This window comes from Ictalurus furcatus, chromosome 3, assembly GCF_023375685.1.
Source record: "Ictalurus furcatus strain D&B chromosome 3, Billie_1.0, whole genome shotgun sequence".
NCBI lineage: Eukaryota > Metazoa > Chordata > Actinopteri > Siluriformes > Ictaluridae > Ictalurus > Ictalurus furcatus.
In genome coordinates this window covers 1027709-1043364 of record NC_071257.1, presented here as the reverse complement: position 1 = coordinate 1043364, position 15656 = coordinate 1027709, and the positions used below count along the sequence as shown (strand labels likewise).

The 15656-nt window shown below is 42.8% G+C and overlaps 2 protein-coding genes and 1 long non-coding RNA gene across 5 annotated transcripts; 2 read left to right on the top strand and 1 right to left on the bottom strand.

Moving 5' to 3' along the window:
• The first annotated feature begins 661 nt into the window (after nt 1-661).
• Nucleotides 662-7253, top strand: LOC128605124 (uncharacterized). The gene is made up of 3 exons (XR_008385468.1): nt 662-1088; nt 2262-2335; nt 2419-7253. It is a non-coding gene; the product is annotated as an uncharacterized LOC128605124 (long non-coding RNA).
• Nucleotides 7254-7878: 625 nt separating this feature from the next.
• nusap1 (nucleolar and spindle associated protein 1) lies at nt 7879-13580 on the bottom strand. 3 transcript variants are annotated; one of them, XM_053620265.1, is made up of 13 exons: nt 13562-13580; nt 12370-12457; nt 10882-10941; nt 10453-10632; nt 10204-10366; nt 9918-10001; nt 9678-9790; nt 9397-9444; nt 9155-9312; nt 8922-9073; nt 8693-8806; nt 8387-8492; nt 7879-7991 (listed from the first exon to the last, which is right to left on the bottom strand). In XM_053620265.1, exons 2-13 carry the CDS (start codon nt 12442-12444, stop codon nt 7904-7906), a joined length of 1341 nt encoding a protein of 446 aa, XP_053476240.1. In that variant the 5' UTR covers nt 12445-12457; nt 13562-13580; the 3' UTR covers nt 7879-7903. The 3 variants fall into 3 exon arrangements, with proteins under 3 accessions (XP_053476240.1, XP_053476239.1, XP_053476241.1); XM_053620264.1 differs by lacking the exon at nt 13562-13580 and having other exon boundaries at nt 12370-12567; XM_053620266.1 differs by lacking the exons at nt 9397-9444; nt 13562-13580 and having other exon boundaries at nt 12370-12567.
• oip5 (opa interacting protein 5) lies at nt 12591-15108 on the top strand. The gene is made up of 5 exons (XM_053620269.1): nt 12591-13198; nt 13332-13398; nt 14196-14318; nt 14705-14786; nt 14942-15108. Exons 1-5 carry the CDS (start codon nt 12970-12972, stop codon nt 15050-15052), a joined length of 612 nt encoding a protein of 203 aa, XP_053476244.1. The 5' UTR covers nt 12591-12969; the 3' UTR covers nt 15053-15108.
• The last annotated feature ends 548 nt before the right edge of the window (nt 15109-15656 follow it).

Genomic DNA, 15656 nt, shown 5'->3' with positions numbered 1-15656 from the left:
CGAGTTAGCATTTTAGTCCTTCCGGTTCCATCGTCCCGAAGTCAATGTTTTTTTTTTTTAAATTGTATTTTGGTTAAAAGCCTGAAATAAGGTCTGTGGTGAACACGAGCTCAAAATATTTTCACGTTTTATTCTATGACATAAAATATACCAGTAATACCCTTCTCATGATTTAAAAAAAAAAAAAAAAAAAAAAGCTTCTACGTGTATTGAAAAAGGAGGTTGCTAAGAAGTTGCTAAATGGGACGTTGTCGGGGACATTAAACGTCATCAAGACAAACAGGAAAAAAAAACTTTGATAAACCAGATAAACTGTTTCGGGTTTGCTGTGCACAAAACCCCCCCCCCCCCCAAAAAAATAAATCTGGATGAACATTCATCCACAGAGTAAATCTGTATTATGGAAAATGTTTTTAAATCAAGTTTGGAAAAGTTGTTGGAAGCTTGGTGATGGTGACGTTGAAGTCGAGCGACCGTGGTGTAGTTCGTTTATAGTGTAGGGTTAGCTTTTTATTTCTGCCGATTGTATTTAGGCTTCAAACTTCATAAAAGTTGTGTTCATTTGTTAAAATTATCTTAATGGACCAAACGTGTTAATATTGTAAACTTTTGTTGATCACAGAGCTTTTTTATTTTTGATTTTTGCGATAATCCAAAACCCTATGGGAAAATCCTATTAGATTTTTCTCGAGGGAACCAGTGTGGCGCTAACTTCCGGGTTCCGGTACAAAATGACGTCATCCCTGCACCACTTTATAAGACTCGCCTCTGTACGACGTTCACCTTATGGATATAACGGAATGTGGGCGTGGCTTCGTCTAGCCTGGATGCGAAAGGGCAGGGCTTAACGACCGACTGATGGAACGCTTGTCCAATCAGCGAGCGGCAGCGTCATGACGTCACGATGAAGGTCATCCCGGAAGTGGAATTTAGTAACTATCAGGAGCTGAAATGGCGTAGCTTGTCTCTGTCGGCGATGGACAACGGGCCTGGATAAAGCGGACAAACCTGGCCACGAACCGCGCGGAGATGGAGTTTAACCCATGTCCTTTATCATCACACTGAAAAGCTAGTCAAGAAGAGACGCGGTATGATGCTTTTATCCGTTTTATTTCCACACATACTGCATGCTCTTTGTTTACCAGCTGGACGCGTATAAACACTGTGTGGGATAATTACACCCTGTAATAACCCGCTCATTATTTTACACGGTAATTAAACCTTATGATTATTTTGTCTCAAATACCGACACATTCCTGCAGTACAGACTACGTCACTTCTGATTTCTCATTTAAGTAAATGCTTTACTAATCCGCAAAGAACGCAACGGAGGAATTGTTTTGCTAAATAAAACCTCTGGTCACGTGACAAGGTTTAAGGGTCTGGGATTTAAACCCACAACCTTCTGATCATCAGCACAAAACCTTTTAATACATCCCTCAAATTCTTCCAGATGGTGATGGAGTTCGAACCTACAGCCCTGATGAGACTGAAGGAATGTAAGCTCCTTAAAGAGAAAAATCATATTCACTCACACAAGGTTTCCTCCACCCTGCAGGTGGTACAGCAGCCAGGACACGTTCATTGGTTTTTATTGCTTTCGCACGGTCTAGCTCAAGCCGAAATCGTTCCTGTAAATTATCTTCATGCTTGAACACGACACGGTTGAGCTACGGAAGTCTCGGTGGTGGGGTGAGAGAGCCGTGATGGTCTGTGTTTCCAATTTTAGGTTTAAAGTCCACCTGTATGATCATCCACATGACTTCCAGTTTGATGGTAAACCTCTGTTTACTCCATGTTCTCCTAATGTGGTCGTTTGAAAATTGGTACAGCCTATTTTTTAATTTTTTATTTTACATTTAATCTGTTAAACGCCACCAAATTGTAGTAGAACATCTGCGAGACGTTAGTGCCTGCTCTCGCGTACGCTATAGCGGCTACAGACGGTCGTTCCGTCACCAGCCGCGTAAAGTCTTCCTTTGTCCTGTACACTTCCCCGTGTCCGAGCTTCGACATTTCAACAATTATACCCTAGTGCAAGTCCCCGTGAACGAGGTGTTGGTATGGAAAAACACGAGAACACGTTAGAACGAGCGCATTAACATAAACCTGAGCAACTGTCAGAGCTGTGGTTATAGAAAACGAATCGGCACCTTCTGGCCAATCACAATCCGGAACTGACCAGCCCTGTTCGGAAGAGCATTGGTGTGTACGTCTGTCTGTTTTTTGTTTTTTTTTAACAAACTGTTGTGTCTCTGTAGAAGTCGTCCTGCCGCCTGGTAAGACGAAGAGTTCGACATGCGTGAGCGTGAGACTACGGGGAAAGCGCCCACAGGTGAGTTTCGGGACGGAACGACTTGTGGTCTGATTTTAATCACTCGGTTTGGTTTGGTTTCAGCGTGTATTATTACTGTGCAGATGAGAAGTGGGTCAGCAGCATGCCGAAGCCTGTCCTACGCTCGCTTCCTTCAGATCTGCTAAACATCATGCCCGGGTAGCAGTTCACGCACCATCCATCCAGGAGGATGACATCATCGGTGGAGTCCAGGCCACTTTTATTTCCTCTCAAGTTTTAATTTAGTTGTTTTCCCCTCTTTTTCATCCCAGGAGAATGCTGAATTGTTTACTTCACTATTCCCTCCCCCACCCCACCCCTCCAAAACAACTATATCCAGTCAGCTATATATTTAAACGCATCCTGATCGTGCTCGCTGACATGGTATTCAAGTCATATTGTTTCATTTGTATATTGCTTATAACATTACATATAGTCACGAAGAAGCTTTACCTAGATGAAATCATTCACGTTACATACGAAGTCGTACAGTATTGAAAAACGGAAATCTCTGGACGTTTTCCTCGAAGCTTACAGAATTTAGGAGGGATGTATAGTCTGGGTTATAATCCTAGAAGCTTTGGGATTACGTTTAAGGAAGGTCATCGTTTGCCTGTCGAATATTTTACGCACCGGCTCGTTGCGGCGATGGACTTGGAACTCGCTCGATTTCAGTGTTGGGTCGATGGCCCGCGTTCACGCGCGAAGATTTTCACCAGTCCGAAGGAATTAGTTCGGATCATTCCGTTTATAAACCGTAACAGAGCGGAGAAAAACATGGTCCGAGTGCGACTGCTAGACGTCGCTCAGCGTTTCGTATTTGCCCCGAGATTCAGGAGCTCTGGTTGTTGGAAAAAATAATAAGAACAATAAGAGGAATATCAATAATAAAACGCGGTACAATGCCTTCAGTTTTTATGAATAACTGCACAAGAAATGTAGGTTTTATCAGTTTTACCCTGAATTTGGATAGAAGTGTCATTCCGATTGGCCTCGGTCGGTTTACCCGGTTGTAACGGAGCTCTCGGTCGGATTATTGACAGATTATTGGGCTGCATGTAAACATAGCCATTTATGATGGAAATCACAGATTTATTTACATTTATTCCATTTCCTTTTTTTCCTCGCAAGAAGTTTTGGAAGTGTGTGTGTGTGTGTGTGTGTGTGTGTGTGTGTTTGAACTGTAGTGATGAAAACCTAGGTTGTATTAACCGTAACACAGGAGCTATGTTTCCATCCAAGTTGCGAATTGAACTTGTGCGAAAAAATCGGAACATCGCGTAAACATGTGCGAATAAAGCACGTGTTCAGGAGAACAAAATCGTCACTTCCGGGTGCGTCTCGTTCCCCGCCGCTTTCGCTCTCCTGAGCCGATTATCCAATCACGTGAATTGTTGAGGCAAAGTCACATGACTTAAAAAAAATATATATATATATATTTATTTTTGATGTGCATCGAGGAATTCATTCTGCTTCTATTGAGGCCAAAATGTTTGTTTTATGTGCATTTTGGGGATTTTTAAAAATGTATTTATGCGATATACTAAAATTTGTAGATGGTAACATAGCTAATGATTGTTCAATGGTAGTGCGAGCATCACATCGAACACACTTTCATTCTCTCTTTCTCTGTCATGAAACCGGATCCACGCGGTTTGAAGGTAAATGGCGTCTACAGACGTGGGCTGTGTGCAATACGGTTGTCCGTCCTTTTTTTTTATTATTATTATTATTATTATTATTTCGGTGTGCGTCCTGTTTCGAGGTAAACATGTATATTGTACAAACAAGTGACGAGTTGTTCGTGCGACAAACAACAAAATCACCAATGTCTTCCATTAAATGATGTATAGTTTCATCCGCTTGTTAGGTAGCGGGATCTGTCGTGCCAATGTTATATGTGGCCATGCATGAGCGGACTCGATGCTTGCGGAGTAGTTGTAGTGAAGTATATTAACGTTAACGCGTATTAGCTAATAGTTGAGCAGGTGACGGTTAGGCTAATTAGCACTGTGTAGCTTTGAGAATAGTGAGCTTTGGAGAAAACCCATTTTGTTTTTGTTTTTTTCCGTTCTTGTCTTTGGAAATTAGTCTAATCTGATCGTTTTCTTCTACTAGCGAAAAATATGACCTCTTTGGTGTAAAAAAGAAAAAAGAAGAAGCTAGTTCCCCCACCCCCTTGTTGAACCTTGTATTTTTTTTTTTCTATTAATAAAAAAAAAAAAGTCGTTGGAATTATATTTAAGATAAAATCAGAGCCTAAAGAGGACAAATCACCTTCGACTGTTTTTAAACTTATCGTTCTTAATCTTCGCTAGCTAGCACAGGACGACCTGACTAGCGACTAGCTAACTCGGTTGCCTCAGTGCTCACGGCTGTAAATTAGGAGCGGGTGAAGAAAAATAAAAAATGGTAGTAATACAGGAATTAAAAAATTTAGAGTGGATTTAAGGTAGCATTGTCTTTCCTACGCGGTCGTGGATGCGTCAGAGGGGTTAGCTTGGCTAGCTTTAACGTAGCACACACACACGATCAATTTTAGTCAGCGTGTAGTTTAGTCAGCTAGCGTCTAGCGCCGATGTAGATAGTTAAATACCTCAGTGACCGGAATGCAAAGTCTATTTTTTTTTTTTTTGGATTCCATTGACAAATATGCAAGCCATACTGCGCATTAAGTTAGATATTTTAACGCGAGGTTCGAGCCGTGCCGAAAACATGACGACGCCGCGTCGTTTAGTCGGAGCGTTCGGACAGTCGCGTGTGCAGTGGTCTTCGTTTTTGCTGTCGTTTCAACCGGAGGTGGAGCAACGGGACAGACGAACCCAGTCATGTGCAAAGTCTCGATATAAAGCGATAAAGTTTGCTAGAACGAATCATAACTAAGCGTCATACCCGATCGTTATATATATATATAGTATGTTATTAGCATACAGCTACACCTCTGGAGCTTTTGCTTAATCATTAATGAATTTATGATTTGTCCACCCGTGTTGCCAGGTCATCGTATTCCACACACGATTAGGCTTAACTGGTTTTGGTAACAATTTTACTATGACAGACTGACCACTGATTCAGAACCGAAAGTCCCACTGTGCCAAGAAAAGGGGGTGTGGCCTATGTCGTGTCATTGCACCACTCGTTGTAGCTCCGTATACTGGTCCAGATGGTATCGTAGCGAACGTCAGTTGTCGCGTCCCGTCGGGAGGAACAGGACCACAGAGAGAACGAGAAAAGCAACGCCGACACGGTCGCAACTCACTTTTCAACTTCCCACTGTGTGGTGTGTTCTGTTCGAGTCAAAATGACCTGAAACGTACTTTTTACAAAAATAAATAGGTAAAGGAATACGTTTACTTTTTGGTGCATCTACTAACCCTTTATATTTATATCACACCAGTTATAGTCCAGTCATTTTAATTGGATATTTACAGAAATAAAACATCCTCCACGTCTAATTTGCGATCGTTCGGTATGGCCGAGCAGCGAGTGCTCTGAACGTTTTTGGCACGGACGGACCCTCGTCATTTAGAAGCAATAATCTTATTATGCATGAACTCTATAGTGCCAGAATGGTGTTTCGTGGAATGACCTGTAGCATATTTCTAGCCGTGGTGTGTGTGTGTGTGTGTGTGTGTGTGTGTGTGTGTGTGTGTGTGTGTGTGTGTGTGTGTGTGTGTGTGTGTTAAGCCATCAGTGGCTGTTGGTTTATTACTAAAGCAAACTGGGTTCTCCAGGAGGCCAAAACTGAGCTCACGTGTTCATTAAAAACCAAAAACGTTGTACGGGAACGTCGTCATGAGAGAAAAATGGCTGAGAACGTACTTCTTTATGCACACTGCATGATTTTCTATCACTACATCAGCAGAAAACGCACAGATCCCGATTATGCAGTCGGAAAGCAATAGGAGAGAGGTGACGGTGACGCGGACGGCTCATTTCAGACGCTACGGTACACTCTTCACACACACTGAACATCGTTTATCCAGTGAGCCTGTCGGTGTTTCTATATGGGAATGTAGGGGGAGGGATAAATTAGCTACTGCATGGTAGAAGTGGGTACCACGTGTGTTGTGCTGCATGCAATAATGAAGCTTTTGCTCGGAGAAAATATAACGCAAAAATGTGAAGTCAAGCGAGTGGACTGATTGTGTTTGATTTTTCCCTCAGCTCTGTTTAAAAAAAAAAAAAAAAAAAAAAAAACAGGTTGTGTATCTATACCCCCTGACCCCCCCCCCCTCCACACACACACTCATCTGACTTGCTTTATTATAACCCATTCTGTATGTAACTTTTCTTTTTATTTTGAAATACATCTCGTCCAGAGGGATCTGCAGTATTATCTGTACAAACCCGTGACCTGATGATGGGAATGATCCTAAAGGAGGTGGACACTAATAAAATAATTTCGTACAAGCTTGCTGCTATACTCGGCTGATGGAAATAAAAGCAAATTACAAAAATGTACGCGCACAATAAATAAATTAATAAATAAATAAATCACGCCCTCCGGTATTAGCTTTATGCATAAAATCCAGGCGGAAGGGTGAAAGCTCAGTGCCGATCGGTTACCCGGTCTTCGCTAACATCCAACCCGTGCGTTATTTTAAGTGTTCAAACGGATCACGTGACGACAGTAGACGCGTGACCTCGACGGGGTTAAATTGTTATTTCCAACTGGAATCTAATCCCCTGACTGCCATGTCACAATTTTGAACAAAGTTCTATTGTTTTCTTCCCCAGCATGTTGTATTTTTTTTTTTTTGTGACAGGATGGGAACACTGTACAGTATGTTTGGTTAAATCTATGCACTACCGATGCGCTAAGCATGCTAAGATAAACCTCTTGATTTTGTACAATTTAAAAAAAAGAAATCTGTATATGAAATTTAGCAATAAAAACAGCATGGTGCCAATCTTACACCAGCCTCTCTTTAATTTATTTTAAAAAATTGGTCCGGTGCTCCAGATGGTAACGGGGCAATGGTTTTAGGCTTCATTAGACAGGAAGGAGCAGTTCGATGGGTCGAGCTTCAACAGTGTATTTGCATGTGCATGGAGAGTGAACAGCTCAGCCGAGACCCATTTCTCACACACACACACACACACACACACTGAGAAGAGACAGACGCTGCTGAACTGTGTCCCTGAGCTTGATGGAAAGTTGTTGTGTAGTCAATTTCATGAACATTGGGAGGGGGAAGAGAAAATAAAAAAAACAGACAGCAATACAAAAAACATCAGTTTAATAGTAAATAAAAGCAGAGCTTAAACTACAATGTTTTCCTCCAACAACAAAATCCACTCATCCTGACTGGTCTATATACAAATACATGCGGTGTGAATGTTCTTTTCTCTTAAAGCGAGGCCATGGGAACACACAGAAAAATGGAAAAAGTCAAACAAACACTGATAAGACAGACGAAAGCTTAAAAAAAAAAAAAAAAAAAAAAAGGTACAGTTTGACATTCCTTTCAAATTTATATATATATATATATATATATATATATATATATATATATATATATATATATATATATATATATAAATAAAAAAAACACAGCAGGAACGTTAAGCAATCACCAGTCCACGTCTGGCACCGAGCATCTTCTCCTTCTTCTGCTTCCTGTCCTCCATGTGCTTGACCCGCCGCTCGTCTCTGTTAAAGTGAAGAAATCGGATCGTGAATAAGCTCAACATACATTCTCGATCTCATCCAGTAAATCCATCAACATACGATACACAATGCAGCCATTTTGGACAACAATCCAATGGGGGGGGGGCTTTGAAATTGAAGTTAGATTTTATTATAGAACACAATCACCATTAAAAAGAAAGAGAGAAACACCTTAGAGACCAGTGAAAACAGTTCATTAGGACAAATCTTTTGTCCTCATACAGGTGAATCACCCATGTTTTTATTTGATGTATTTTACCAGTATGGTATTCAGCTTAAAAACCCCCAAACACCTGACACTGTTGCTAAGGAAACAGGAAATCCCAGTGTTATATTAGTGTATGTTTCCCCCACTCAGTAGCAGCGGTCTCACTGACCGCGTCTGCACTTGGTGCTGTTTGTAGTTTTTCTGGTGAGAAGGAAGCGTCTGAGAAGTGTTCGGTCCTGCGTTTTCCTGCGTCACTCCGAAAGGCTTCAGCTTTCCTACAGACATGGAAAATAAAAAATTCAATAAAAATCTGAGCCAAAAACCACCGTCGTCATGCCACAAATGCACCTGATACTTAAAAAAAAAACAAAAAACCTGGTATTAATAAGCTGTTGTTGAACATTTTTTTGGGAATATATTGAGTAGCTGAGAATGTTTTGCGTTCCCGATTGCTGAATAAAAATTCCTCGCTCACCCTTGTGGGGTTTGTACGTGAGCGGGCGAGAGAGGCTCGCCTTCAGATCGAACGCGGTTTTCTTGTTGGTCCCCGGAGTGCTCGGGCCGCCGCTGAAGAGGAACGGGGTCAATCCTGAGAAAGAGTAATAAATAAATAAATAAATAAATAAGCAAGCAGACGTGTTACTCAAACGCGGTCTCTAAAACGCCGTGACGATTCAGCGCTTATTTTCGCATACTGCTCAGACCTGGAGTTTTGTTGACGGGAGCGGTGTTCTTGGTAGAGTTCATTTCAGACTTCCTGCCCGGAGTGGGAGTGAGAGGAAACAGGGAGGACATGCGGGCCGGAGTCTTCACCAGAGAGCGCTTGTGCTCGTTGTCCTGCGTTGTTTGGGAAAACCTTAAAAATAAAATCAATACGTCAGCACGCAATAAACACCAGGATCACCCACAATACCCGAGCCCGCAGCATGTTCCTGACCTGACGTTGATTTTGTTGGCCGAGAGGACGGACGGCCTGAAGGGGGCGCCGTCCTTCATAGCTGGCTTGCTGGCGGTAACCCGGGTGACCCTGCGCTTCTCCGCTTTCTTCTCCGGCATTCCCGGGCTGAACAGCGAGGCTCGGCTGACCGGCGGCTTCTGCAAACGGAGAACATTCGAGACCAGGAACATTTTTAATTATAAACAAGTGTGAGCTGAGAAAAGTGAATAAACTGAACTTACAGCACAAGTCTTGTTGTCCGCTGACTTCACACTGTTTTCTGACTGAGCCTGAAACACCACCACGCGTAGTTAGAAATAAAAACACTCAGTGTTGTGCTGTTAGAGGAAAATAATCAGTGATGGCCTGGAGTGACAAAGCGGAGTCACTGTTACCACACCAAGGGGTTTTTGTTTCTCGCGGAACGAATCCAATCGTGTATTGATTAAACAGCAGCACACTGTACTTTTTAATCCTGATGCATTAAAAGAAGTAGACCACAAAGTGAAGAAGAATAATAAACCTTCAGGTCCTTCACGGAGTTCCTGAGCACCTCCATCTGCTTGTTCCTCCTCTGCACGTAGGAATCGATGGACTCCATCTTGCTGAAATGGGCCTCGTGGAGTTTCCTGAAGTCTGGAGAATTTTTAATACTGTTACCCGTGGCACTTTTCCCCACCAGACACGTGTTACGTCAGCAAGTAACTGTATGCTGACGGCGTGCAACAATGCATAAACTGTAAATAATGAAACGTGACGTTACTCGGCGTGGTCGGCTTCAGGGCCGTTTTCTTCTTCAGCAGACCCTCGTGACGGGGGATTTTTCCGGCAGTCTTCTTAACCACATCTGCGTAAAAAATTAATCAAATGAGGTTTACGGCGTCTAAAGAGTCGCTCGTGCTGCTTTTGACTAGACGTCAATAAAAGAAAACGCCCCCGCTCCCCCCCCATAAATTCCTACTCTGGAACTCGTGATGGTCTCCTGGACTTCAAGTTCAGCAAATGATGTCAAATCACGATAAATAAACCGACAGTCTTGCCACACACACCTTTACCGCTCTCCTCGGTGACGGCATCATCGTCAGCAGATCCAGGTTTCACCTCAGGAGCTGGAGTCTCCGTGTCCTTAGCAGAGAACACCTTCCTCCTCTTGGAGCTCCTTTTACCGCCGTCCTCCTCGTCCACCTCCTCTCCGGGCGACTTCGCGTCATCCTGTAAACAAACGCTTTTAAAATTATTACACCGGTTTTCTTCACAAATGAAGCGATCCGTGACGCTCCGCATCCGCTCACACTCGCCTGAGCCGAGCACTCTTCTGGTTTGGGATTCGGGTCAGCCCCACCTCCGTTTCCAGAGTACTTTCTCTTGGCCTGCTGGTTTTTTCTGCGGCGTGTGGTCACCAGCGCGTCGTTTGCAGGTTTGGGCTCGGCTGCTGCCTGCTCTGGGATCTGCACGTCATCTGAGGTGACGTTGTTTCCCTGGGAGGTGAAGAGACGAGGAACGGCTTGTTAATGTAGAATAATGCAAGTGCAATATGTGGCACTGAGCCTTCAAATCCTTACATAAATACCATGAAATAAAAAACAAATACATTTCTACACCCTACGTACTGCACCGTATATCCAATAGGCAGGCATTAATAATCCCACTGACCTACTCCTTAAATAAACGCACTTTAAAAAAACCCCACAAAACTATCTTTCACCTGCCACCTGGGACCAACTTACATTCTCCGAGCTCTCCTTCTGTTCAAAATGCAGCTTCAGCGCCTTCAGCAGCTTATCAGCCTGAGAAATAAACACAGTACGGCATCTCATTTACAACACAAGCATTGTTTTCATACCAATACTTCAGTCACCCTTTATCCACCATTTTGAATCAAATAATACTCTGTTTAAACACGGAACAAGAAGTAAAGCTACTGTGCACACCAAACTAAACATGAAGCGTGTATTAAAACTATTCATTTCTTATATAGTGGATCTGTTTCGATCATTTTTCTCCTCCCTCCCGTCATACCCAGGACTCGTGATGCGGGATTTATTCTCGTTGACGCCGGGATTCGTTTTGCGGCATCGGCCATTCGGATTTCACCAGATGTTGGAATTGAACAACCGTCATAAAACCTGAGCAGTATGTTCATCTCTGGCCTCTTTATTGTTCTGTGGATGTTGGGAAGGTTCAGTTACAAAGGATGCTTGGCCCCCGTGGATTGCTGCTTACAGCCACAAGTGTTTTGTTTACTGTGCCTATCCATGCTGTTCATCATACAGACCATGTACAGCGTTGCCAGGTCTATCCATTGTTTTGTCGCCCATATGTATTTTGGGATTGGGTATTTGGAATACATGCATGTTTTTTTAAACTCCTCTTTCTAGCAAGAAAATCACACACACACACACAATCACATCACTGTATTTAATCAGTCGCATATGTGTAATAAACTAAAGAGATGCTTTGTGGTCAGAGATGGGGTGGCAAGGATTGTTTCGAGGGTGGCGGAGGTCACCTGCACAGCCACGCCCCTACCAGGATCAAAACATTGCCATGGAAACCAAACTAGCGTGCACAAGAGCGCAAACATCTTGAATCAAGGTATCTCTTCCAGAGTGAGAGAATGAATTCTCTAAAAGAGATTTTAAAAAAACGGATTTAGATTAAAAAAAAAAGTCCATGTTAATTATACTTGCTTTTTAACACTAGCCAGTGTATGAATGTGTAATGATGTACATGGGTGGAAGAAGAAAGAAAAAAAAAGCAGTTAGTCCACTTAATAACAACAATATCTACATTTATATTTATATATTGTAGGACTTGTGGGGGGCGGGGGGACCCCATTAAAAAGATGCAGCATAATTTGAGCTCTGTGCTGTTAAAGATGTGTTGTATTTTTAAATACGGCATTAAATGATATTGCACCGATAGTCTTGGGTTAGGATTTTAAAACTAGTTTCTGTATTTTGGGTGAGGTTCATGTTTTACATCTGGGATGGATGTTTGGATCATGCAAACCTCCCAACACTGTTGTAACCCGGATGTTGTTACCGATTAGCGTAAATAATAATCTAAATACTAATTATACGACACGGCTGACTCAAACCCGCTTCAAAATCCAGACGTTTCTCACGGTGCACATATTTTCTTGCGGTAGCTGAAATCTGTAACGAACGCTAGCTACAGTTGCTAACTAAACGAGTAAATTAACTGTCTCTTACCTTCATGTTAGCTTTTAAACCGACGCTTTTAGCGAGCTGCCGCAGGTCTGCATACTTCATGGAGTCTAAATCCATCTTCAACGACAAACTGGAAGGAATTACAGTTTTTTTAAAAAAAACCCAAAAACAATCGTACAAGTTTATCGTTTGTTTAGCCGTTAACGCGACTCGACTGACTGACTCACTGGCTTGCTTGCACGCGCCAGATTGTTGAAAAATTCAAAAACCGCCACGCTCCCATCTGATTGGCTGGTTTGCTCTTGACGTAACGCAACACGCTCGAGTACAATCCTAGCTATATAACGGACATCTTTTCTCGCGTTGTGATTGGTGCGCGGTGTAAACGATGGGCGGCGCCCCTTCCGTCTCGGAGAGTCGGCGCTGCGGCTGAATCTCAAACAGCTCAACTCTACTCTATGCGAGCGCGCTACTCAGGGTGTGAAGTAACGGCGCGTGCACCCTGTATAGTGCACTACGTTTTGTCGAACGAGTCGTTTCGGATTGAAGCCTTGTAGAAGCCATAGTGCGTGAGGTGGAAGAAGGGATTCAACGCGGAGGTTCGAGAAGGAGCAAGGAACACAAGCTGGCTGGTTTAGGAAGATGTCTGAGGGCAAGTGTTTTCTGAGCGACTGCGAGCCGTGTGACAGCAGCAGCCAGAGCAGCATGATCTCGGTTCGGCTGAGGGACATGGAGGACTCGACGGAGCACAGTGTGGAGTATGAGAAGTGCTCGGTTTTTCATTGCGCTCATTCCAAGTGCAACCTGGTGCTGGGGGACTCTTTAGGAGCCTGCGGGGAGGTCAAGAGCCTCAAGTCCATTATTTGTCTCAGTAAGTACATTAAATACATCCAGCTCATGTAGTAGCAATATAGTGTCCACTCTAATATACATGGATATCCCATAATATAACCTCTGCAGAATGTCACAGGGCTGTGTGCTCATTAATATTGATTCATTTGCAGAAATCAGCAAGGATGTAAGAGTGAGAGGAAAGCTTGAGATGAACAAGGAGGGTCCTCTTAAATTTTGGTAAGTAGCTGGACACTGTGGACAAAATATCTCACTTTCATTGTGCGCTACATCCTACAATCCTACAATCCCACTGCTGAAGCCTTGGTGATGTTGCTGGTTAAAGCTCTTCCTGCTTTATTTGGACCCCAAGCCCTGTGCACACACCAACAGAAACACTTACCTGGAGTCAGGATTGCATTAAATATCACGACCCGTCCAAATGGACGTTTAAATCCAGCCCAAAACAGATGCACCAAACACACACACACACACGTTTCAGGTGACGAGTTCCTGTCGGATTTGGATATAGGTGTGTATATTTTATTTGAATGAAAATATGTTTCTTTATACCTGGTTGCACAAGACTATGTAATCTGATCTGATGAAAAACATTCAAATTTGCATAACTGGACCAACCCCCTGTTGCTAAGCAACAGTCACAGATCGCAGAAATCAACGGGAAGTAACTTACACACCACAGTATTCGCGGGAGCCTGCGATTTTTCTAAATCGCCGCAGATTTTCAACGCGTCACTTGACGTCATCACAAAAAAATGTTTGTTTTTTTTTATAAAAGACATAAAAGTTGTGTTTAATTGCAAAAATCAACAGTGCCGTTTGTCTGGTATCCGGTCAGGATGATTAGCTAGGGATCGCTCGGAGCGCTCGTTTCTTATAGCTTCATTGCTATAAGACGCATCACGATAGCGGTTCAGAAAGCGATCCATTGCGCAGCCTTGATTCGGATTCAGATCGTTATTTAAAATTGTGTTGTTGGTGTTTTTTTTTTTTTTCTGTTAACCTTTGTCACCCAGCACTTACAACGTTCTGGAATGTTCCGGCTGTCGTCGTTTTGTCGGCTTCGTGCTCCACTCCACGCCGCACCACTTGTCCTCTCTGAGAGGCCTCTACCTCTTGCTGAAAGAAGCCGTGAACTGGTGAGAGTCGCTGAACGAAAGCGTTTTGTAATTGAATTCGAAACACAGTTGCATAATAAACGCACACCTTCTAGAAAAGTAGCACGATATATATATTAAAAAAAATTGGATTCTTTCAACTTGCACCTTTAGCACTTAAACCAGCTAGCTAACTTCTCTAACGTGTTCGCTAGCTGGTTAACTTAGCGAACTGACGCTAACATTAACTAAACGCCAGCGGTCGGATCGCTGACTGTACATGATGTCATAATTATGTCACTACACCTTTTTTGAAGCTTGACAACTTTTTAGGAAGGATGTAATTTACCTCGAGTTATTTTTTTGTCTAAAAACGTTGCGTCCTTTTAACCGATTATGATTATGCTGGTTTTTTCCCCCGCCTTCAGCTACATGCTAAAAAGCTGCATAACCGTGAACGCTTCCAAACTCCGCTTTGAACACAGACCGCTGGGAAGGAGCATCAGTGAGGTGAGGAGGAACGTGCCGAGAGTTTGTTTTCTTTTTATTTTGCACTGATGGAGCTGATGAGTCGCGGAAGCTTGTAGAGGTTCCTGAAGAAAATGAAGTGAAAGTGGTATAAAGATTCGCTACATGTAAACATCTGGTACGGATTGTCTGTGCAGATGAAACAGGACCTGGAAGCTCAGCTGAAGCAGGTGAACCTTTTGAAGGACATGTTGGACAGCAGACTGGGACACGGCCATCTCCCTCTGTCCTCCACCGTCTCCGATTAGCGTCTCAGACTGTCGTTCGTAAGATTGCGCTTATGTTGTGTTCATGCTTTACGTGTATTGTGTATGATTTGTGTTATGTTGGGTGGGGGGTGGGGGTGCTATTTTCCTGAATTATTTGTTGTATATTTGTCAAATTAAATAAAATATTCACATTTTTTCAAGTACTATCTTTTTGTGCTGGATAAGTATTAAATTTTAAGGCACTAATTGTTTGAAAGAATTCATAATGTTCAGAAGAGGATATATATGACCTGAGATTATTCACATTTCACTTACTACTACCCATCGACACAGCGATAAGTGTTAGCCCTGTAATTCCCTCTCCTCAGCTACAGGGTCTACTAGGAATGATCGTCTGACTGCAAGTCGAGGTTTCCAGGGAGATAAGTGAAGGGGGTGGAGCACGGCGAGGTGGGCGGGGTGTATGATTGTAGAGGATATTTTCTCTTCAACTGTATGGTGGACCAAACCTGCAGAAATTAAAATATAAATATATAGATAGATAAATGAATGTAATGGGAAAATAAATCAAGGAATAAATGACAAAATTTATTTACATTTCTGAGGGTTCCGGGGGTTCGAGTCTCACTGCTGTCCTGTGTGT